At 42.3% G+C, this 24,696-nt stretch overlaps 1 protein-coding gene across 2 annotated transcripts; it reads left to right on the forward strand.

The window, feature by feature from the left end:
- Window positions 1-557: 557 nt before the first annotated feature.
- Window positions 558-17,700, forward strand: nrf1 (nuclear respiratory factor 1). 2 transcript variants are annotated; one of them, XM_040151577.1, is made up of 12 exons: window positions 558-794; window positions 2,776-2,887; window positions 3,117-3,261; window positions 3,918-4,032; window positions 4,221-4,347; window positions 4,989-5,129; window positions 8,533-8,691; window positions 9,103-9,318; window positions 9,436-9,534; window positions 9,947-10,104; window positions 12,698-12,819; window positions 16,483-17,700. In XM_040151577.1, exons 2-12 carry the CDS (start codon window positions 2,819-2,821, stop codon window positions 16,641-16,643), a joined length of 1,512 nt encoding a protein of 503 aa, XP_040007511.1. In that variant the 5' UTR covers window positions 558-794; window positions 2,776-2,818; the 3' UTR covers window positions 16,644-17,700. The 2 variants fall into 2 exon arrangements, with proteins under 2 accessions (XP_040007511.1, XP_040007510.1); XM_040151576.1 differs by having other exon boundaries at window positions 566-794; window positions 2,776-2,896.
- Window positions 17,701-24,696: the final 6,996 nt, after the last annotated feature.

Consider the following 24,696-nt stretch of genomic DNA (forward strand, 5'->3'; position numbering starts at 1 on the left):
GTAAGTGTTGGCCACGTAATGTAATTAATTAATCTTGTGTATATATTTGTTTTACCTTTTAATGTTTTTAATGCTTTACCAAATCACTTTGAATTGTTTTTGTGTAAACAATTAACTATACAAATAAACTCGCCTTGCCTTGGATCACGTGTTTTGTGTTTCATATTCCGACGTAGCATTTGTATTTCCAAAAGCCCGTTGTTTACCTTGTGCATTTTATGAACTACGCACTTTACGCACTCAACTGGTTTTACAACGACCGTAGTACTCTTTGAGTTTGATCATACTTACTATTACTCAGTGTGTTTGTGTGTTTGCAAACTGGCTCGACCCAAATTGCTCCTTGAGGAGCGAGGTATTTCGAATTGAATTGCTGCTCTAAACGATTTACAAGTCATGTCAAATACATGAGGAATAAGAAGTTATTATATGAAGAACACATGTGGCCATTCTGGCAGGTCATCAAGACCCCGCGATGTGTCATCACCATATATAAACTGTGTCATTTTAATGAAACCAAACAAACGAAACACTGGCCATCAAGAAAAGTGTTTTAGTGCCCGCCCGTGCTTACGGTTTTGACTATAAGCGCAAGAACGTGGGCGATAAACTGTATGACTGCGACTCTGGCAGTGTGAAACTCAGGAGCGGCACCTGAAGGCACCACTAGTGCAGAACAGTGTTGTGTGCGGTCTGTTCGTTGTGTCTGCTGCTGGCTCCCCTCTGTCCTCCATTAGAGCTCGGCTCCATCCCCACTGTACGGCGCAGGCCCGAAGTAGCGCAGCCGCTCTGAGGTTAGTGCCCTACCGCGCAATCTCCATCTATTTCAGCCCCGGCGCAGCCGCATCATCGAACCCGGCAGCGCTGGGGTGATAGACGTAGATTGTTTAGATGTTGACTGGAGCGGGATTGTGATACATATGTGGCTTTTTGTGGGTAATCATGTTCTTAGGCGCGTATCGACAACAAGCTCAGATAGAGTAGAGTAGCTGTGGATGAGACGCAGGCCGCCGGGCCTGTCGTAGCGCTCTGTTTTTGTTTCATATTGCGCGGGTTTCATGCTGGCCGCTGCGTTCCCAACGTTTACCTTTCACTACACACTGAATTAATGTGTGCTCGGCGTCGGGTCGTCGACAAAACGGCTGCTCTTCTCGATCCCAGTTAATGTCCATTCAGATGGCCGAAACTACACCGCCAAATGGTTAGCTAGCTAGCTATTTAGCCAAAATGTAGGGCATTGCTAGCTTAGCTCGGTTGGGCAGTCGTTGTCAACCAACCGGCAAGTCGGCTGGCATTAGAGCACCGTAACGCTTGAGCCTCAGTGTTACCTGTGTAATACAGGTAGTTATGTTTACTTACTAGGTGCTGTGGAAAATTACTGCCATTTCAAGCCATTGATAAGATTATACACCAACGTTATAATTGAGTGCTGCACCGATTCGTTCATCTGCCCATTGATCATATCAGCAGCTATCGTTCATGTAGTTCGCACAGGGGATATTAGGTGCAAATAAACATGCCTGGCTGTTTTTAACGACAGAATTTGTACTCCTTAGTGCTTTGCAATGTTTTTATTGGTAGGTGTCCACGTTCCTGTCTAAGTCTTTTTTTTTTTTTTTTTTTTTTTTAAAGAGAAAACAATCGTGTATCGAACAGACCTACTCAAATAAATATTTGTCATAAATCACCCGCCACTATGAATTGAGTGAACAAGTTATTCCCCATTAAACTGCTTCAGTGGTTCATTTCATTCAAAAAGCTTGTCTAGAGTGACCATGTGTAGATTGCACCATGGATTTCCAAGTGAACAGAGCATATTTTATGTGTAAGTTTTTAAGTGTTTATTTGAACCCTATTGTATGAGTCATTTTTTTTTTTTTTAATTCCCTCCTCCTCCTCCGACTGTAATATCACTGCACTCCACACACAGATGCAGTTCACCAATGAATATGCAGACACCCTTCCTGACACAGCGTTTACACTTTACTTTTTTACTATCAGAAGTTCCCTTTCAGTCAAAACTATGAAACTATGGTATGTATCTAAGTATTGCTAGGGAATATATATTGCTGTGTTGGATACATGTCTTGCACGTCCATCTCTTGTAAGACCTATGATTTAAGACATAATAAACTGGACAGTGCAACTTTACTTTCTTGCTTTGATTAAAGTTATGTCTTTCTAAATGAAGCTTCCTGTTCATGCGATGTGGCGCCCTCTAGGGGCAGAACAGCAGTGGTGCCACCAGTGAACTCAGATGAGAGGCACAAAGATGAGAGGGAGAATGATCACCATTGGGCTCTAATGTACTAGAACCTACTGTGAAAATAAATTATGATGGCAACTTTGCATGGTGACAGTTTATTTTACATTGCTTGAGGTTTTAACAACTCCATGCATTGTCTCTAATGATTAAGGTACCAGGCAGTATTTTTGATTTTTTTTTTTTTTTTATTGGCTTTTATTCCAATAATGTCAAACTACATACTTTAATTTTTATCATTAGTTTGAGTTTGTTGGTGATCAGCATACATCGTTATGGTGTCATGATTGTTTATGATTGTATGCACATCTTAACATAAATAATAGATTGTGAGGACAGCTGGTAGTACATGTTATATCATTGTGTGTATGCAAAATATGTGTCTGCTAAGCTGTGTACTCCCATACAAGTTCTGTGCTAATGAATAGATGAAATATAGTCATGCACCATATGGGGGTAAAACAGTTCCTATCGTTATCTTATGCTGCATCTCTTCCTTTTTCTCTCCTCAGTCACTGTACCGTTGATCTAGCTGTGTAGACTAGGCGGCCAATAATGGAGGAGCACACAGTTCACCAGACAGAACACATGACCACCATCGAGGCCAGCGCCGTCAGCCAACAGGTCCAGCAGGTGCACTATAAGCATAATAATTACACAGTGGAAAACCGGGAAGGAAGGAGAGGCAGTCATTATCTCAAGTTCAGTTTTTCACAGGATGTTTGAACTATTTTAGCAGCTAGATAGATCATTAGACTGAACCAGAAGCCCTAACACCTCGGTTGGATATCTGTGCCATGGTGTTTTGTTTAAAAATCTAAACCCATTTTACCTGGTTCACTACTGTGTACAGGTACATGTGGCCACCTTCACTGAAACATCCATGATGAGTGCTGAGGAAGACTCCACGTCCTCACCAGATGATGACCCTTATGACGACACGGACATCCTCAACTCGGCCGGCACAGATGAGGTCACTGCCCACCTGGCTGCCGCAGGTAAGTCTAGACTCTACCCAGTAGGGAGAAACTGAATATTTTGTTGTTTCAAATGAATGGGAGTGGGATGTATTTGATAGGTGCCATTGAATAACACCTAGGGAGTTTGGCAGAAACTTAAAATTTTGTGAGGTTCTTTGTATTTTTTGGTGTTTTGATATTATTTATCATTAACAGTGAGTCGGTGAAGCTGCATCTTTTTTTTTTTTCACAGACCAGGGACTAAAAAAGGTCATCAGCTCAAAACAAGAGAGACCTTATGGGGATTGTTTTTGGTGTAATGTTTTTAACTGAACAACAGGTGGTGCCAGTGCACTGTTTTGTGGAGGCAGTGCAACTCTATGTTGCCTCCTGTCAAGTTCCTGACAACACCTTACCGTCTTTTGCCTCTTCGAGTTGACGCGGAACCAAATGGTGCCAGTGAGCTGCAGTTGCAACTCAGCTCCCTTTTAAACCTCACTTTCATCTCTTCAAAAACAAATTTCAAAATCAAATCAAAAGAGACGAATAATAACAACCACTAAGGCTATACTTTTAAGCAGCTTGTTAAAACTTCACAACTGCAGTCATACACAACATACAGTATTGTGTTCATTCAGATTACATGTCCGCAGCTTTGCAAGTACACAAGTTTGTCTTTTTTTTTCTTTTCTCAGGGCCAGTGGGCATGGCAGCTGCTGCTGCCGTGGCAACTGGTAAGAAAAGAAAGAGGCCTCATATCTTTGAATCCAACCCCTCCATCCGCAAGAGACAGCAGACCCGTCTGCTCAGGTGAGCTTTAAACACCAAGGAAACAACTTCTCCCTTCTCCCTCTGCCACGTATTGCCCTTCAGCAGCTACAAAGCCAAAAATGTCACTTTCAGCACCCGAGATCACAGTTTACTCTCAGACACAGTTGGCGTTGTACTCAGTTGCTTTTACTCTGTCTCAGACAATAAATGCCGGTGTATGCTTACAGGAAACTAAGAGCTACACTAGATGAGTACACCACCAGAGTGGGCCAGCAGGCCATAGTGCTGTGTATTTCTCCCTCCAAACCCAACCCAGTGTTCAAGGTTTTTGGTGCTGCTCCTCTGGAGAATGTGGTGAGTGTAAGAGTCAGCAGGTTGACCACATCTGCTGCACAATTACAACATGCAACATTCTTGCCAAACATTTTCCTGCTTGGAGAGGATAATCTTGCAAACCAAAAGAATTGTATTCATTACTTCATTCATTAAAAAAAAGAAAAAAGCCGACTGCCGTACATGCCTCTAATGTGTTTCTATTCATGGGTATGCACTTTGAAATTTTAAGGTATATTCCACAATACATCTTGGATGTATTGCATTTTCATTGTTGCCTGCTATTTTTTATCCTCTCTTCACATCTCCGGTTATCAATAATCATTTACTCTGGACGTCAAAAATACTGATAGACGTCCGTCATAAATTACCACATCTAAATTTGCATCTTTAAATTATTTTCTAAGTTTGACCAACGGCATTAAAAGAAAAAAAAATTTGATTTAGAATGCTATAAAACAGAGAAAGGCATGACATTTTTTGTGTTTGTAAAGACGCTGATAAGCAAATGTTTGGTATTTTTACCTGATAAGGAACCTAAACGATTAAATGATCATCCAAATTGGAGTCAATGCAATTTTATATTGATTTAACTGATAAGAAACAAATAGTTCCAACACTAAACTGAAACACTGTACGGCAACTGTCTTTCTATCCTCCAGGTGAGGAAGTATAAGAGCATGATGTTGGAGGATCTGGAGAACGCTCTGGCTGAACATGCCCCTGCAGGTGGGGAGCTGGCCTCAGAGCTGCCTCCCCTCACCATTGATGGCATCCCTGTCTCTGTGGACAAGATGACCCAGGTCAGCCTCAGCACTCTCCCTGCTAATCTCTTATGGTTCAACCTTCTCAAATAAAACAAAGTCATTTATCCAGCAGTCTACAGCTGCTCCTTTGTAGAAATTGACATATTCAGAACTCTCTTTGGGTGTTTAAGACACAGACACAACGTCGTTGTTCCCAGCAGAGGGCACCAGTTGGCAACAAATCAGAGTCACAGACTGTTTTATGTATGTTGTGAACAAGAACTTAGGTAGCTATATGCATCAAGGTCAGGCGCTCATTTTGTTTTTGCGTGTCCATCGGTGTCACGAGAGGAGTTTGATTCACGCGTTGGAATTCAGCCATTCAGTAAGCCTGATGCGTAAGTAGTGGCTACATCTGAAAACAAGCCAAGCCTCCTCTCTTTGTAAATAGGCTGTGGTACCAGTGAGAGGAGGTGCAGAGTAGACTGCACTTGGTAGACCTTTCACTGCAGCATTAGCACCATTGGCAGCCTGGGTCCTCTCATCACCCAAGGGATCCCGGGTTGTTTACTCTACCGTCCCAGCGATGCTGACGCATTCTCTGGATCATCATCAGAGTAGCCAGCATGACAGTGGCCCTCAGAGACGTTCCTCAGCCCTGGGAGCACGGTAGCCAATCCCAGGGCTAGAGAAGTCCTTGGAGGGCAGGTGTTAGTTGGTGCTTGTTTTTCTGGAGGTTGAAGGATGAGATTTATCATGAGTTACCTGTTGCCTCACTCAGCTTGGCCAAGCCAGGTGGAATGATGTGGGTGGGTGTTTTCAGAGGTATATGTGTGCCATGTGTTGGAGACAGGATGTTGTCCGGTCCCTCCGGGAAAAGTTGCTGAACTTTGGAAAGGGAAAGCATGAAAATGAGAGCTCTTCGATGAAAGCGAGCTAATTCAAACTTAGTTCTCCTGATCCGTATTGGGAAGGCCCTATTGTCTTCTATGCAGACATCTGCAGTAGGTTTTGTGCAGCTGAAGAAATCCCAAGTGAGGTTTAGTGACACAGGCCGAGGCCCTGGCCAGTCCAATATATGGAGCATCTGCAGCAGGTGATCCTGGGACTAGCCTGAGCCCATAATTACCCCCAAGCCTTGTTAGGGCCAGGGACCCGGCAACATAGCCGCCTTCCTAAATGCTGATTGGACCATTGCTTGGAGGATTAGGATTTGGGGGTGGGGTGGTGGGTGCCAGGACAACATGCCACTTAACTCACTAGCCACTGTAATTAGGCCATCTGGCCATGCACACATGCATCCGCATACATCCACACCAGCCACAGGTGGAATTGCAAGGTACCGAGTCCTTATTTCCTGGGCTAATCCAAGTCGTCAGCCCAGTGTTGGCTGAAGTGAAGCCCCTTTACAGCAGCTACTGGATGCGGTCTTTATTTTTCCAAAGCTGTTGTGATAAAGTATTGACCACCCATTTCCCTTCGAGATCCATTTTGTCACATATCTTTATGTGATGCACTGAGGAACTTACGTACTGGTGTGATTGCGAGTTAGAAGAGGGGGTCTAAAGGGGGAGGAGGGAGGGATTTATTTCCTCCGGAAACCAAATTTAGCCCGTGATGTCAAGGCAGGCAGACGCTGCAGTGCCTCATTGTGCAATATAATCCCTCGGTGATGCTTGCATATTACCAGGACACTGAGGACATTGGCACTAAACCCCACCCCAACCTGTCAGCGAGTGCGAGTGTATGCCTGTCCTGGAAGTGTTGATGTGATGGTGAGTGAATATGTATGCCACTCACCGGTCACCTAAACTGTGTACGCTGGTGGTTGAGCAATAGCGAGCAAGTCAGATTAGCTCAAGACCACACGTGACACAGGGAAGCACACGTGACTCAAAAGCAATCCAAAATATATTGAGTGTATGGTCACCTCTCTTTGGGTTATCTGGTTTCATTAAATCTACAGTCAGTTGCAAGTGCATTAGGTACACCTAGCTAAATCTAGTTCATCCCATTTATTTTAGTGATGAAAGACACTAGACCTCTTTACAGTTCAATATCACTGCAAACTACATCCTCCGTAAAGGCGAATCATTACCTCTTTCTAAAGGCTGAACATTAAAACCTTGATGAAGGTAGGATTTGTTGTAGAGCTGTTGTATTAGCTGTAGTCTTAGCTAGGTTTTTCTAATAAACTGTCAACCAAGCATAAACTCAGCGCTCTTGAATCAACTGATTTCAAGTAGCTGGTAACTGGCTACGTTAAACTCGGTTTTCTGTGCGCTGACATGAAACAGGTGGGATTTGTGACAGCCCATTACATGAATACATATTTAAAATGTGATAAAACTCGCAGGAAAGAAATTTAAAAATAAAATGTCACCATGATTTTTGTTTCATTATTCTCTTCACCAGTTTTTAAAATAGAAAGTAGTCACTGATTAATAGAGCCAATACATTGGTCTATATTAGCCTATCACCTATACAACATATTGGCATATTTTTTGTAACAACAAACTGCAATAGAGAAACATGTCAAATATTTTTAGATAATTTAGACATAAAGCCAAGACCCTTAAAAAGCTTATTTTACAACTGTAAAATATCACTCACTACATATCTCGGTCACAATTCTTTAAAAAACAAAATATTCTTGTAGGATTTTATAAATTCATATGTCGTCCTTAGAAGTCCAGTATCAGTCGGGCTCTACTGATTTAATTTCCTATTTTACAACAAGTGAAAACAACAGGCTCTACTGTACCAATACAATAATAAGAAAGGTCATGATACATGCTATCCATGTGCTGGTCTTGTAAGTTCAGCACAAAGCAACAAGCCCTCAATTACAGTCCTTTTTTAGTTCTAGCAACCTGCACTAAAAAGGCTTGACTCCCTTAGTTCATTGTTTGTGAATGGTACACTCAAATGTAGGGGACAAGTAACCACTGATACAGTTGGGCAAAGACACAGTAATGACATAATGACAAGTCTCTTCAAAAGTCCATAAGATAGCAAAGTTAATCTAATGTTTTTTTTTTACATTGATTTTCTTCTTAACCATATTGACCCGCTTGTCCTTATTAATACCTACGCTGAGTGTACTGGAGCCTTTGCTGGGGCAGGTTGACTGCTGAACTGTGTTGGACTCCCCCTGATGTTCTCATGGTGTCTGTCTGACACATCAGGCTGGAGCCAAAGCCATAGATTGGTCTGTTAATAAACATGAGAGCATTGTTCTCCTTTTAGGAAGCCCGTTTCTATTTTCAGGCCTTGGCCACCTCAGCACTCGGCAGCAGGTACGAGATCAATACACGCCTCCTGCTGCCTGCTCAAGGGCATGTGTGTTTGTGTGTGTGTGTGTGTGTGTGTGTTTGTGCGAGAGACAATGCATCTCTCCACTGTGGAGTTGTGGTGTCTGTATCATCTCTTTTCTCCGTTCATCTGCCCTTTGCTTCAGGCCCAGCTGCGAGCGTTCATCCCAGAGATGCTGAAGTACTCAACAGGCCGAGGGAAGCCTGGCTGGGGTAAAGAGAGCTGCAAGCCAGTGTGGTGGCCTGAGGACATCCCTTGGGCCAACGTCCGCAGTGACGTACGCACAGAGGAGCAGAAACAGAGGGTGAGAATAAAAAACTGCCGTAACGAAGTGATAATTTGTTCATCCCTGTAAAATACATGGAAAATACTTTTAATACTCTGCTTCAAATGACAATTATTCTTGTTAAGTCTTAATTTCTACACTATACACTTGTGATAAAATAGTAAATATTTTCCAAGAGGTGGCATGTCTGTTTTTGTAGATTATCTCCCAAGGTGGCACTAAACTACTCAGAATCCGTGTTTTTCAGTCATTGGAAAGTTGCTTTTAAAACAACTTTTCATCCCATTCCATCTCAGTCATAAATGGTGTCCTGGTATATACAGTATAGAGTTCTATATTTTACAGTAGAAAATCTGTATTCTGGCATTCAGTCTCAGTAGTCTTCAAATCAGAATTACACACATTAACTCACATTTTTTTATTGCCCAGGTGTCTTGGACACAGGCATTGCGGACCATTGTGAAGAACTGCTACAAGCAGCATGGCCGTGAGGATCTGTTGTATGCTTTTGAAGACCAGCAGGTAACCACGGCAACCACCACCCAGCACCACCTGACCACAGCGCAGGGCATCGCTCACCTTGTGCCCTCACAAACTGTGGTACAGACCATCAACAACCCTGATGGAACAGTCTCGCTCATTCAGGTACATTTTCTTTGCTGTTTGGTCGTTTATACTCTTGAGGAGCACGTTGCCAAATCAAAATCTTATTTCGTTTTTCTAAAGTTTAATGCACTTTCTGTATTTTGTGACTGGACACAGGTTGGCACAGGACACACAGTTGCCACTCTGGCAGATGCCTCAGAGCTGCCTGGTGTGACGGTGGCACAGGTTAACTACTCCACCGTGACTGATGGAGAGGTAACACCCATATGCATTCACACGCACACACACCTCTAAATCACTTTTTTATACGCAACTACGGTATAAAAATCATGGTAGTGTGTACTCCTCCTGATTGTAGTAATGAACTCCAAATCAAATCAATCAACCAATCCTTAATTTCCCCAAATGCATTAATTGATAGATTTGACGAGTCTTGTGAAGAGTTGGAGAAAGTTCCCACAAATGCCTCGGTGACAAAAATAAAGAATACTGCTGCAAATTAGATTTGGTTAAGAGCACTCTATGGGAGCTGTTCATTCAGCACCACGAAATCAAAACACAACCCTGAAGACCAACAATCCAGTAACAACAATTTTTACACAATCTTTATCGCCCCAGCGCTTTTGCGCAGGTATTTTTTGTATGAAACCGTATTATTTCTCTCCAGGTGGAGCAGAACTGGGCCACCCTCCAGGGCAGCGAGATGACAATCCAAACCACTCAAGCGTCAGAGGCCACGCAGGCAGTAGCATCCCTGGCTGAAGCTGCTGTAGCTGCCAGTCAGGAGATCCAGCCTGGAGCCACCGTCACAATGGCTCTCAACAGGTGATGCTGATAGAATTGAATATTACATATTGGAGATTTGGGGAAGGGACTGGGCTAGGCTTTCAAAGTCACACGTCAACAGCATTTTCATGAAAATATAAGGCAAAATATTGAAAATATGGAGGTGGCTCTTAAGCCTGACTTCCCAGAGGAAGGAAACATGACAAAAAGGGTTCAAGGGTTATAGAATTAGAACAAGGAAGGCAAAGGTACATGGGAGATTTGGTGGGGAAGATATTTGTTCAAATGTACTTCTCTAATTAGCAAACCTTTTTGAAATAATTCATATTCGTTTTCATAGCAATCATATTCAGGTACACTGTTATTGTTCTCATTTGAAGAATCTTAATCCTCTTTCTAAAGTGGACCCCGCTCATGAATTTTAATGAGAACATCAGTCCTATAGTAGACCTTAATTACATCTATGGCTAGTATTCTCAGCTCATTAATGTTACTCCTCCACACTTAAAAATGTGTAAATAGGGCAGAGACAGAAGTTGGGTCGTTGGCAAAAGAAAAGAAGAGGTGACAGCACCACCTCACCACTTTTTTTTTTTTTTTTTAACAGGAAATATAAAAATATTGTAGGATTTTGTGTTTAGCTTTCACTGACACAACCCTCATGGGTGTTCAGTTACTGGTGGTGGGGCAAGCGAACACAGCAGAGCGTAAGAAGAATCCATAATTGCACAGGCAGCTCTAACAACTGGACGAGAATGGGACAACTGTGAGGGCAGGTCACTGGGGTCCCCTGGGGATGAGAATAAACTACCACTGATCCTGATTCAGCATCTAATTAATTAGCCCGTAGCTTTTATAGCGACAGCATGCATGGTGCACGGCCATTAAATTGGTTGTTAGCCGCATATTTCCACTACTAATGGCTCAGTTTAATTTTGTTTAATAAAGAACACTAGTGTGACAAAGTCAATAAAGGTTTGAAATACAATCACCGCTAACCTGTAATTAAAATACTGTGAGCATTGAGTATACACTGTACGATCGGCACTTCAGTAACAGGCCTTTTGCTGGTGGAAAAGTCTTAAAATGTTTTCATTCACAATATAGACTCTCATCTGTCATTAATATCTCCACTGCAGCAACTCTTATAATAAACCACATGCAGGGGTTGTTGTTTGACTGTTTCCCTGAAGTGAAATCAGCCACGCACACTTGTATTCAGATGGGACCTACAACGGGATCTTAAACTATGTCCCATGGAGGGCCAGTTGTCTGCAGGATCTGATTACAACACAAGAATACAGCAGGTTGCAGATCTTCAAATGAAAATCTTTAAATGAAAACCTGCAGACCTGTAGCCGGTCATAGCCATTTCTCTATCTACAATTTTGTTTTTCCTGATTCTCAGGCTGTCATCAAAGGTCTTAAAGGTCTTTAAGTTGCCGAATTCATGAGGCAGACTCACCGAGATACTGAGATGTTAGCTGGTTTTTCCCTGCAGTACTATCAAGGCAATAATTTCAGATCTGTATGGGTATGTCCCATTGGGGCTTGTTACCTGCACCCACCTGAGTCCTCCTTCCTCCTCCCTCCCCTCCCCTCCTGCTGTTTACCTGTGCTGAGCTACTCTGGGCTCTCTGCTCACAGGCTCTGGAACATTTTGTCTCTGTTTTCCAGCTCCAGAGGGAGAATAGAGCCTCTTCCTCTCGCTGTCTTTTCTGCCGTGTTGACACTAGGACCAAAAATGACACTATAAGGTGTGACAAAATTTATCAGACACGGTCAGCTGCAATTAGTAAGGCCCTTCCATTGCCCCCTCTCCCATTGCCTTGATTATTAAATATGCATTGATGTGATTACTTTGTGTTTCAGAACTGGTTCATTTTTGCTGCTTTTTTTTTGATTGCTCAAAATTTGTACCGCTAAACATACCAGGGCTCAGGGAGAAACATTTTATGCTAGTGTTGTCAGGTGTCTTACTGAACAACATCATGTTGAGTGTCATCCACATACAGCCAAAGTGTGAATGCATCATTGCTGTCTACTGCCTCTGTCTGTACTCTCTCAGCTCCTCCTCCTCCTTATCTGTCCATCCTTATCTCTATCTCAGATGTGATTATGAACCAAGCTGTGAACAGTTCCATTGGTTCATAACGAAGCTGGTGTGGTAATTGGCTCGTGGTAAATCCACTGGATGGATCTGGTTAATAAAACTGCTTTGTTAGACCCATAGCACCTGGCGTTTAGGGAGATGTGACAGATTCTCCATAAGTCCAGACTAGAAAAGCCTCTTACAGCTCATACACTCCTACCTCTTCACCCCACATCTCTCTAATAACCCTTGCCTTTGTGAACAGACCGTTTGTGTGTGTGTGTGTGTGTGTGTGTGTGTGTGTGTGTGTGTGTGTGTGTGTGTGTGTGTGTGTGTGTGTGTGTGTGTGTGTGTGTGTGTGCGTGTGCGTGCGTGTGCGCACGCCTTTAGGCTTTATACCAAAGATTGGATCTGGGAGCCTAATATATACATCCATCTTATGTGTGTGTATGTCTCTTATTTGCATTCCTATGTTTTTACATATTGTAGACCTTATTTCACAGTATGTATTGTGTGTGTGTGTGTGTGTGCGTGTTGCAGTGAGGCAGCAGCCCATGCTGTAGCGACGTTGGCAGAAGCCACTCTACAAGGCGGAGGGCAGATTGTCCTGGCAGAGACGGCAGCTGCTGTTGGGGCACTAGCCGGGGTTCAGGATGCCACAGGTATCTATAATGTTATCCTCAGCGCGACGAGCACTGAGACAGCAAGCAATATACAATTCAAATGACAGTATTTACATACTGTAGTGCTATATATAGTATAAGCTCACTTTTGTTATGTTTCCTGTTGCTTGAGATGATAATTTAATTGGGGACTGTGGTGTATATGGAAGTTTTTGACAATAAAAGGCTTGGGAACCCCTCCAAAATTCTTTTTCATCAGTTATCAGTTGGACTAGTCTCTTCCCACCATGGAATCTGTTTGGATTAAACATTTTTTTTTAACTCATATTGAAATTAGCCAGCTGATAAATATGAAAATGAAAACATGATAACAGCTGCAAACCTTAAGACAACTCTTTATTTCTTCCAATTTTAGGCGACTCAGATGTTCACTCAAAAATAAATTTGGGATATTTTGTAACAGATTTTTTCTATTGTGACAAATGTATATACAACAACATACATGAGAATGCTTTTATCAGTCTTTATCTTTTCTAATTGGTACTTGTGTGTGTTCCCCAGCCAATGGCATTTCTAATTAGTCTTACTATGTGTAAGCTCTCCTGCAGTAGCGCTGCGGTGAGGCCTCTGAGCTCCTACGCTCTAATCTACTCTGTGCTGATGTGAGAGATTGTGTGTTTTTTGTGTGTATCTTTTAGCGGTACTCCCCTTTTTTTTTTTTTTTTTTGTAATGCTACGTTAGCTGCATGACCCTTATCGCCCACCTCCTTACATGCATACTGCATGCACTGCATTAGCAATCATTTTAAGCAGAAGTTCAGTTAATATCCTCAGGGTTGGATGTAGAGCTACAGCTTGTCAATGAGTTGTCAATCAAGTCAAATAAACCATGGTTTGATGCGTTATTATTATATATTGATAGTATTTTTATATTTATTCATTATTTACCTTTCAGGTTGATTTATTGCTGAAACATTCAGTTCAATCGTTTCTTTTAGCATATTGATTCTTTGAGTCATGCTTATTTATAATCAGTGTAATGATACGATAAATTAATCATAACACCCAAATTCAAAGGTTTAGCTAAACACAAGTCTTGTCAAGCTGTCAATCTTGTTCCTCGTGATTTCTTCTAATCAGTGCCACGCTGCAATGGTATAAATACACACACACACACAAACACACACTTATACAAAGTACACTAGTCCCGGGGGCATCAGCAGGTCCCTCAGGGGCCCTCCTAAAGAGCTTTGATCCACTCCATTATCAGTCCATGGTCTAATCACTGGGCCAGCTGTCAGCACACGACCCCAGGTTCCCTTGCTTGTCTATATACATGCACACACATATGCTGTCGCTATATACATGAATATTGGCCTTCTGTAAATTCAGACAATATGTACATCCCTATGTGTCTCCATCTCTTCCTCTTAATGTCTATACCCTTCATTAGTAGATTGAACAGCACAAGTGAAGCATGTCTTTATGCACCAAAGCAGTTTTTTCTTACTAGTTTACATTAAACCACAATTCAGTCTTTTGTCTCGTATCACTGCTTTGCAGGAGACTTGTTGATGCTTTTTTGCCTAAAGTAGGCTTCCAGTTTTAGGACCCAGCTCATACAGTTGAGTGTATAATCAGACATTTGGAGAAGTGGCTCTGAATTGTTGTGTGAATGAGTACTTTCACACATGTCCCCTGAGGGAGAGCTTTGCTATAAAGTAGTTTATGGTTAAAAAGAGCAAGAACAGAAACCAAATATGCTATGAAGATGGCAGGAGTTTGCTTCCAAAATGGGTATCCCTTGGGGGTTTCTATTGGCTGAAATATTTTACTTGTTTATAAAATCAGTCCAAGTCCATTTCCAATGTCTTCGCAGAAAGTGTCATAAAATACTTAATTAAAAGATAGAAGCTTACATGTCCAAATGAAAAAAGGGCCAGACCAGAAAGCACATGCTAAAACATTGTGGAAATGCAAAAATATGTACAATGGGCCAGTCTATATTTGCACATTTGTACACTAATGTAAATTTTAAAGTTTGTAAATTAATGCAAAATTGTGAAGTAATGTAAAGTTAAAATGTTAGATTTATTCAAATCTAACATCTGCAGCCTTTGTTGTTTGACATCTTGCTTCCTAAGGGGTCATTTGGCTGCAATAGCTCACTTAAACAACTAATGGAGCTGCCAAAGCCAGTCCTTCTCACGACTGTTGACCTTAGCTAATCAGTGTAGTGATTCGCAGAAGTGGAGAGCACCGTTTGAAGTGCACTGGCCCAGACAGCGCTGATTGGCTTGTGTAGCGACCCTTCACTGACACAAGCATGCAGACACACACACACACACATTACATGGCCACACCAGGCACAGCCCTTAACATCTTAGTAACCATGTTCGAGTGGCCGAGGGAGGCACTTCACTCAGTGACTGTGCTGTGTCTGTACGTCACGTCGCCGGGCCAATGCCCCGTTCCCTAAGCCCTCCTCCGCAATCACCGCCAGCACAATTACCTGCACCAGCACAACTTAAACCTGTCACAAATCAGCAGCGAGTGGGCTTAGCAAGACCCCATATTAAAGGACCAACAATTAACAACCTTACAAAATGGGCCTTATTGTATTTTGGGGGACCTTAAGATGAAAACAATGATGCACCGTTTATTTTTTACTCTTAAAAAAAATCTTTAAATATTGTAGGGACTAAAATATATTTGAAAGTAGCCCTTTGTCAGCTTACGTATGTATCTGAAAGATTTCATGTGAAATTCGTATTTGGTGCGTTCACTGTCCAGCTACCTCGCAGTAAGCGCGCATGAGCCACTGCCATCCCTTCGCACTGACCTTCTTGCCTGCCTGTGACACTGTGACAGCTTGCAGGGTGGGGCAGAGGCCCACGTGACTGTAGCAATAATCCTTACAGGCAGAGACACACACACACACGCACACACAGCTGAGCATGGGGGAAGCAAGCTAAGGATGTTCAATTGGACCATTGTTCGGAAATGCCGTCTCTGTAACATGGCTGCCTCCTGTCACAGACAGCTACCTGGACTGTACCGACACCAAAATTTCCTCTGGCCAAAGACTAAATGAGCAGTATTTGTTAGTGCTGGGTGTACAATTAATGATTATTTTCATTTTTTAATTAATCTGTTGATTTCTCTTTTCAATTGATCTATTGTGTTAGTCTATAAAGTATCATCAATTAGCGAAGAAGTCACAGTACTGTTTCCCAGAATCTAAGTTGATGTCTTCGAATTGCTTGTTTTGTCCACTCTCCAAAACCCCAGCTTGGAACTAAAAGTTATTTTAATTATCAGTTTATCTGTGGATAATTTTTTGATTGATCATTTTATCTATTAAATGTCAGAAAATGGTGAGAAATCCTTCACAAGTTCTGTGAGCCCAAAGCAATATCTTAAAATGGCTTCTTTTGCTAGACAAACGGTCCAAAACTGAATTACATTCAAAATGACATCAGAAACAGAAAACAACAAATATTCTTATTTGAGCAAATGTTGGTTAGTAAATTACTTTAACTATTAAAAACTTCAGAATCAGAATTGTTGTCGATTTTTTTTTTTTTAATTTGCTGTCTCTTGATAGCAAAAAAAGTTCCGTGAAGTTGATCCTTGCCCGGAATGATTAACGCTGCCGTTGCTGTGTGCCTAAATCAAAAATGTCCCGCCTCTTTTCCTCAGGTCTGGTCCAGATCCCAGTCAGCATGTACCAGACTGTGGTGACCAGCCTCGCACAGGGCAACCGGCCAGTCCAGGTTGCCATGGCACCTGTAGCCACGCGCATAGACAACACTGTCACTCTGGACGGCCAGGCGGTGGAGGTCGTGACCCTGGAGCAGTGACAGTGAGGACCCTGGAAGAGGTGGAAGGCACTGAATGGCCACCGTGGAGATTTCTTTATCCTACTGTTTTCCAAGACATCATGCTGTGTACAATGTCAGATATATTTTTAAATTTACATCCGCAGGGGAGGTAAAAGTGAGTTATCAATGCATTGTGTTTACTATGTAAAGATATTGCTTTTGTTGATGTAATTTTTTTTTTTTCCCATTCAGCTTCATGGTTTTGTTTTGGTTTTTTTTTAGCTCTGTGATGTTGGGTATTTAGTATTTATTTCTTTACAATTAACCTTTACTTAAAACAAAGATGAACCAAAAAGCCCGGGAGGAAAGCCACCACTGCTTCACCCAGAGTGTGTTAACTGTCACTATTCTGGATTTTCTGTATCATCTATGTGCTCGACTTGTTGAGTTTAGGGATACATTTACAATTCAGTGCCATAGTCAGAAATCACTCCTTTCTGTTTCCAATATCCTCGTTCATTGTTCTAAATTTCACTCTTTCCACCTGAGCTCACCTAAAACTCTGAGCTGCAGACACTCCCAGACATTTGTCTCGCATTAGATGATAAAATATTATGTTGAAATACGGTCATGTTGTGTGCTTCTCCCTGTGCTGTTTTACCATTGTCCATGCGCATCCCAAGATTTGTGAAGACTCAGGATATACATCAAGGTGTTTTTTTTACTGCTGGATTGCTGAGCTGACTTCTTGAAGCAGCCATTTTGTCTACAAAATCCATTTATTTACAGTGCATGGATAGGAGCACCCCTTGGTATGTTATTTTTTAACATGAACTCCTTTGTATGTCACTTAGGACATGGTGGTCTGCATCGCTTTGTATATCACAGGAAGTTGGTCATACTTGGAAAGGAACTGCATTATTTGTGATGCAAATATCAAACAAAAAAAAGCATTTCTTTAAATCTTATGACAAAAAAAAATTGCTCGCCAAGAATCAACTTAGTTCGATGCAGCTGTAACAGTTGGTTCAACTCTCACCAAACTTGTGTATTTAAAAAAATAAAGTCAAATAGATGGGCTGCTGTTCACCATTCATATTGTTTCTCTCTTGGTTATTAGTACACTGTTCATCCAGAAGCTTTACCCATCAAGGAATACATGAATTGTTAAATCTATATTAGTCAATGTTTTAACATATACTTTTAATATATTAACACTGAATCAAATGTTTACATGCGATAAGAGCACCCTTAGCTATGTATTTTGGGTTTTATATATTGCATTTTTTTTTTAATGTATGGCTCAGTCTCCCTCAGTCCTTATCAACCACTATAGGCGGCCAAATACCGCAAAAAAAAAAAAAAGATAATAAAGCCACTGTACAATCCCTGTTGAGTATCTGGAAAGATAGACTCAGACATTTTTCTCACTAGTTGGTAGAGACCAAAACAGAGCTACAGCAGTGAATATTGTGTTTACATTTGTCAGAATACCAAAAACATGACTACATGACGAATTAAAAAAAAAAGACTTGACCTGCACTTGAGCCTTTAGTTTCGAATGATACGCTCTCCAAGCATAGACGTCAAAAATGCTGCTGCTCAGAAGTGTGCAACATATCAACTGTCTATCAGTCTGACGGAATCAAATCCCTTCACCGGTGCAGAGCGGAAGATGAAAAGAGAAAAAAGTATGTTGAAGTGAATGTTTGTCAGCTATGACTTATGGCAGCTAAGGGCTAAACATCTTTGCCAGCGTGAACCCTTGAGACACGACATGTCAGTTCATATCAATACCCTAAAATTGTTGGGGATTCATCATGGTCCAATACAATAAATATTATGGCGTCAAAAATATCAGTTGCATAGAAGTGTATGAAGAGCATTTAATGACTTGTTCAATCCTCAGGCTTTGTGAAGTGGGGCTTGAAATAGACTTGTCACTCTTGACTTAAACCTTACCTGTGACTTGTGAAACCAAGGGCCTTTTCCCGCCTCTTCCATAATAGTAAAGGGAACACATAGAGCTTTATGACAGAACTTCTGGGTTTCACTGGTTACAACTTTACAACCTTATCTCTCCCTTTTTTTTTGTTTGGGAATGCTACATTTCTCTGCATTTTCCAATGTTTCAGTTGCCAGAAATCTCAATAAGCCCCACACTCTCCTCTGCAGCTCCCCCACGTTCCCTGCCGTGACAGACAAGGCCATGATTACATCATAAGCTGCCCGAAACTCCTCTGCTTTAAAGCTCGGGATTTGCTAGCAGGGCCCTTCTGTTGCAGAGTAGGACAGAGAGAGAAGCGTTCAGGCCCTAATCTATCAGGCGTCAGTGTATATCCCACTCTTCCTCCAGATTAAAGCTGAATCAGGTTGCATTCACACAGACGGAAATATCCCAGTTTCCTTCTTGTTTTATGTTTTATTCTCCCTCTTGTCATTTTTAGGTTGGGCGTGTATGGTGTAGGGTCTGTGTAGGCAAGAGAAAACTATAATGTTTGAGTCATGTTGTAGGTGTGTGGCACGCATGCGCATCAAACTGTTTCTGCAGATTAAGGAGGCCTTATTAGCATGCTTTCTTGGAAAAAGGCCTACACCTCATGCTGCCTAAGCCTCTCTTTCCTCTCTCTCTCTCTCTCTCTCGCTCTCTCTCTCTGTCTACATTGAATGTAATAATTTAATATATCATTAAAGCTGAACCCCAATTGAGTTGTGAAATGGCACAGGTTCAAAAAGGACAGGACTTGTCTCAAAGTGAAGTTGTTGACTCCCCCCACTGTCTCCTTGCAAAAAAATCTTAAAATGCAAGTCCTTCACTTAACTTTCTTAATTTAAATGAACTACAAAATACTACAGTTTTATGTGTTTTCATTTAATTTTTTGTCATTGTATAAAATGACACTGCTTTCCAGGGGAAAATGAAACTCTCTGAGAAGATCAATTTCACAATAAGACCTAAAATGTTTTTTTCTGTATATACTCTGATCCTCATTTTCAAAATGATAAAAGATAATTCCATGGTTGACAATGAGATACTGACGGAAGGATCGCTCCTTTTTTTTTTCCCCCTACCTTGTTTAGCAGTATAGCGTTTTGGGATAAAACTGAAGTAGAACCTATTTCCTGTCTTTAAAAAAATCTAAAACCAGTAAAATGACTGATGGCTCTGCAGACACTCTCAGCTTTGTTAGTAGTGCTGGACATCGTGGCCCCACATTTAGGGAAAGTGTCTTTATCCAAATCAAAGTTGCTATACTTCACAAGTTTTGTGTTGTGGGCCAAATTCACAACCGATACTGCAATTAATTCAACTCTCATCGTACCATAAATGACCTTCATCAAGGTCATTTTATCGCTGTTTAATATCAAATATACTGTAGATTTTCTCTTTTATAACACATTCTTCAAGACTGTCATTATCAAATGAATAGAGGAGTTTGTCCTTAAACTCTGTGAAGACGTTGCTGGTAGGTTGTTTGTTGGTGGATTACTTCACTTGCACTGGCTCCCATCTGGGCCTCAGAGCCACGCTTCTCCTAGGAAAGAGCCAGCACCGTATTTCATGTGACACTGCTTCAAGTTACATCACCGTGCACCACACCGCAGTGCACTCTTCCAATCATCACATCCATCAACTGACTTTGAACCTGATTGGATGTCATTAAAACCATCCAATCTAGGCAGTCAGGCTACGGGGTTGAGTGCTTGCCCTCCGTACTGGGGGCAATAGGTTTAGTGGTGGAAGATCACTGGGCAGAGGGGAGGCAGCGCTATTGATCCTCCCCAGCCGGTGGACAAGGCCGCAGTCAGGGCCTCAGGGGCCTGGCTCCACAGGAGGCACTGCAGGGTGAGAAGGGAGGGCTTGGTCATTCCTGTTGCCTGGAGTCGTGCAGGCAGAGCTTTAATCTCCACTAATCGTTTCTTAATACGTGCATCCCGGGCCCTACACCCCCACACGCAGGCACACACACACACTCCCACATGGGCACGCACACATATGCACACACTATGTGCTGTCCAAGCCCCAGCTTGCTCTAAAAAGAGATAATCTCCTACCACTCATCCTGAGCATAGGGTTAGACCACAACTTGAGAAACCATCCCTCCAATACAAGGAGATGGACTCTGTAACCTGCGAGATTGAAATGACGCTCCTTAAAGATGAATACTTGTATATTTGTTTCTGTTTCGCCCTTCAGAAAAATAAATTCCCCCTGCTTTTGAGCCATGTGTTTCCCACTGGCCAGATGGGGACAGTTTTCTAATCTGTGGAAATACAGAAAGAAATGTGGAAATACTGTGACATAAATGCTTTCATTAAAAAAAAACAAAAAAAACATCTGGGCCTCATGCAGGGTTTCCCATGAAGCCTAAAGCATCAGCAGACATGTCGCTGATGAAGCGTCTTCCCCCATCATGTAGTCTAATAGTCGAATAATGGCATCCTCGCCTTCCCAACTCACACCTCCATCCACCTCCAGCCCAGACACTGCGTAAGAACGATGATAATCTCATTTCACTAATGCTCTGCAGCCTGCATTGGAACACAGACGAAGCACTGTCTCAGCCTGACTCTCCCCACCCAGGAAACTGTGTGTGTGTGTGTGTGTGTGTGTGTGTGTGTGTTTGTAAATGTGCGTGTGCGAGAGAGAGAGAGAGAGATGGAGAAAGGGGCCAGGGGGGCTGTGGGATAGAGGGGGCACTGAAAAATGCGGTGTAACCTGAGCTGCTCAGCCCATCTGGAGAAGGCCATGCACTGACAGGGGTTATCCCACAATGCACTTTTCTGCAGAGAAGATTGTTAGAGGGAGTCTGACACAAAGGGCCAGTCTTTTGAAAGTATTTATTTGCATCACAGATGAGGGAACTTGTATGACAAAAAAAAAACCAAATATGTCATTTGAGAGATAAAAGTCAGCAGGTGCACACACACACACACACACACACACACACACACACACACACACACACAATTGAGAACATGTTCACCTGTTACATTCATGTGGCATTTGTCAAAGCCCAGACTGTGTGGTTGGATGTACACACTATACATGTCATATGTGTGTGATGTGTTCTGTAAAATGAGACACACAACCTCAGTTAAACTGAGTCAGTTGTCCAGGGAATAACAGCTTGAGTCGTGCTCTTTTGTGTCAAGTAGTCTGTGTCTCACCCCAATCTCAGCAATCATCCGCTCTCTTTCTGTTCTAAGGGCCGACAAATGGCCGCAAAAAGCAAAAGAGCCCTCCCGCACAGGTCCGATGACGACATCCATGTAGATCAAATATGGCTAGCCTGCAGACAAACCGGTAACAATACAAATCATATTAGCTAAAGCTGAAGTGTAGGCTATAAAGCAGGATTTATACATAGGCAGATAAAGAGGTTTTAATCCCCAGATCCCCCTGTCACCTACATTAGCAGACCCTGACCCAGATACAGTATATGAAACTCAGTCTGTAGCAGCTTTTTAAGCCATACTCTCAATGGACTGCTACAGCAAACCAAACCAAACATGTGAGAAAGACTCCCTCGCTCTCCACCCTTTTTGTTTCGGAAGGGCGGAGGGAAAAAGGCCGCATTGAAAGAGAAGGGTAAGATGACACCGCACGGTTTGCGAATTATGCCAGGGAGCTAAGAGAGGAACCCCCCGAACGGTTGGCTGAAGGCAGAAGAGCTGGGCCTCTATACACTAAGTCAACCACGGAGTCCCTCATGCCGCAGAGCTGCACTCACGTGATCTGACAGTGCCTGTCAAACTTGAATATGAGACTGACTAATGAACGGAGGAATCCATTATCATCATAACATAATCAGCATGGAAGAAATGAGCAGCCACCACATTAAATTCATGCAGGGATGCAAGCAGTGATTATATTCATTATTGATTACTTGGTTGATTTTTTTTTTTTTCAAATAATAAAGTAATTATTCTAGTCTACATCAGGAAATTACGTAAAAATGACAATTCTGAAGTTCCTAAAGCCCAAAGTGACATCTCGTAATTGCTTGTTCTTCTGAGAAGTGCGAATCTTCACATTTAAGAAACCCAGAAACAGCAAACCTTTGGCAGTTTTGATTGATAAGTAGTGAGCAATTAATCGATTATCGATTATCAATCCAGCCCGAAGACGAACAGGTTTGGTTGTCTCAGTTGGGGACAGAATGAAGATGGTCAACGAGCACCAATATCTGAGCAAGTGATTTACAGACCAAATGTTTTAGGATGTCCTGACGTACATTTTTGCATTGACTGCATTGGGAACTCTTGTTTTAAGCAACATTTATATTGTTTTTTTGGATCCAAATTTCATTTTTTTTTCTCATCTATGGGAACGTTACCCATCCTCCACATCTCACAACTCTTTTAAAAATATGTTACACACAGACACCTGATATATTTTGAGACATATTCTTTTCCAAATTTTTAATGGGTATACAGTTAAAAGTCCGTTTCTAGCTCCTCTGCTTCCATTATATCTACATCTCCACCTCTGTAGATTTATTTGCAAATGGTTTTAATATCGATTCTCCTCATCAGCATACTTCTTGAAAAACCCAAAAATTAAAAAAAAGTTTGTCCCACGTCTTGTCAAGTCTATGCCCTGACCGCTACATAGACTGTTCCTCAAAGAGTCACTGGAGCTTTGAGGCTGGGGTGTGCAGGGGAGGAACAGAGGCTCACCCCACCCTTCACCACCATCAGCCACTCACTCACTGACTAAAATGTCCTCAAGATGTTTCTCCACTTGGGACTTGGGGGCTGGTTTTATCCTCTTCCTCGGTTTTAGCTGGTCGACACTCTCAAGCAGTAGTTGGCAAGTCTAGAACCACCGGATCCATCTACCTCACCAGTGTGAGTTCTACCATTGCCAAACACCACCAGAGAGCCGCTTGGCCTCTTCAGACCCTCGCGAGCCATCAATATGGTTTCTTAGGATGTGGAGTGATTCAGATTGATGCGAGGAACCCGCTAAGAGGAGATGGCATGAATCTTAATTCGAAAAGCTTGGCAAGAGACGTTACCTTGAAAAATACCAGAGAAAGGAAAATAGGAAAAAATGAACTTGTTGTTCCATGAAATGTTTGACTCTCTTGTGCTGACAGCATCCTCCTGGGTCATGGTTTGAGACAGGCTGGCATATAAGGTGTTACACTATTATACTATACTATTATACTAAGAGTCAGCACATCCATATCCACTGATAGTTCTGGTACAGTCAGGTAATGAAGACCAAATTACATGAAAGAACAACCGGAGGGAGAATATGACTTACAGGGAACAGTGAGTAGAAATCAGGGGACAATCATGAGCAATTTTTAACTGAGAGGTACCAAAACATGTAATAATACAGAGAAGATTACAGTCCACAATTATGCAAAAATGATGGAAGTCTGTCTTGTCCTATATTGGCACTACACATAATTGCTCAAAGTATATATACAGAAGCAAAAATGTGCTAGTGCCAAAATGGGCAAAGAAGAGGAGTGACTGGCGCATCCAAACGCAAGCAGCTGTTGTTATGGAGACACATCAGCAGAGAGAGATGTCGAAGTACCCAGCAAGACGCGCAGCGCTCAGCTCATGAAACCACACCAGGGTCATTGCATCACATTCCCTCCACCCAGAAGCACGGGAGAGGACAGCCGCAGAGCGAAAGCCGCCATGGATGGGCATCATCAAGTGGTTCTTTCTCTGCTCTGTTTATGGCCCTATGGTAATTCACTGATAGTGAGCTCTCACAGTGAATTCTACCAGTGCCATACACAGAACAGGAGTCATTATCACCCCAGCACCCAGGCCGACTAGTCAGCCTGTGAGGATAGTCAGGCCAGAGAAGCAAAACTATGCAAACTAGACCACCGACCCTCATGAGGGGAGCAGAGAACAACAGCCTGGAGAGAGAAAGCGAGAGAGGGAGGGACAGAGACATGAGTGCAGGTGAATAAATGATGAAACAGGAAGAGCAGCATTCGCAGCTTTCAGGATGTCCACAGTGTTGCAGTGACGCAGCTCGATGCAAGATGCACTGCACTGCAGTGCAGGGAGCCACGGACTGAGTGGCAGGACAAAGGCTAGTATGTCTTAATGT

Source organism: Xiphias gladius, chromosome 2 (assembly GCF_016859285.1).
Source record: "Xiphias gladius isolate SHS-SW01 ecotype Sanya breed wild chromosome 2, ASM1685928v1, whole genome shotgun sequence".
In the NCBI taxonomy this organism is placed as follows: Eukaryota; Metazoa; Chordata; class Actinopteri; order Istiophoriformes; family Xiphiidae; genus Xiphias; species Xiphias gladius.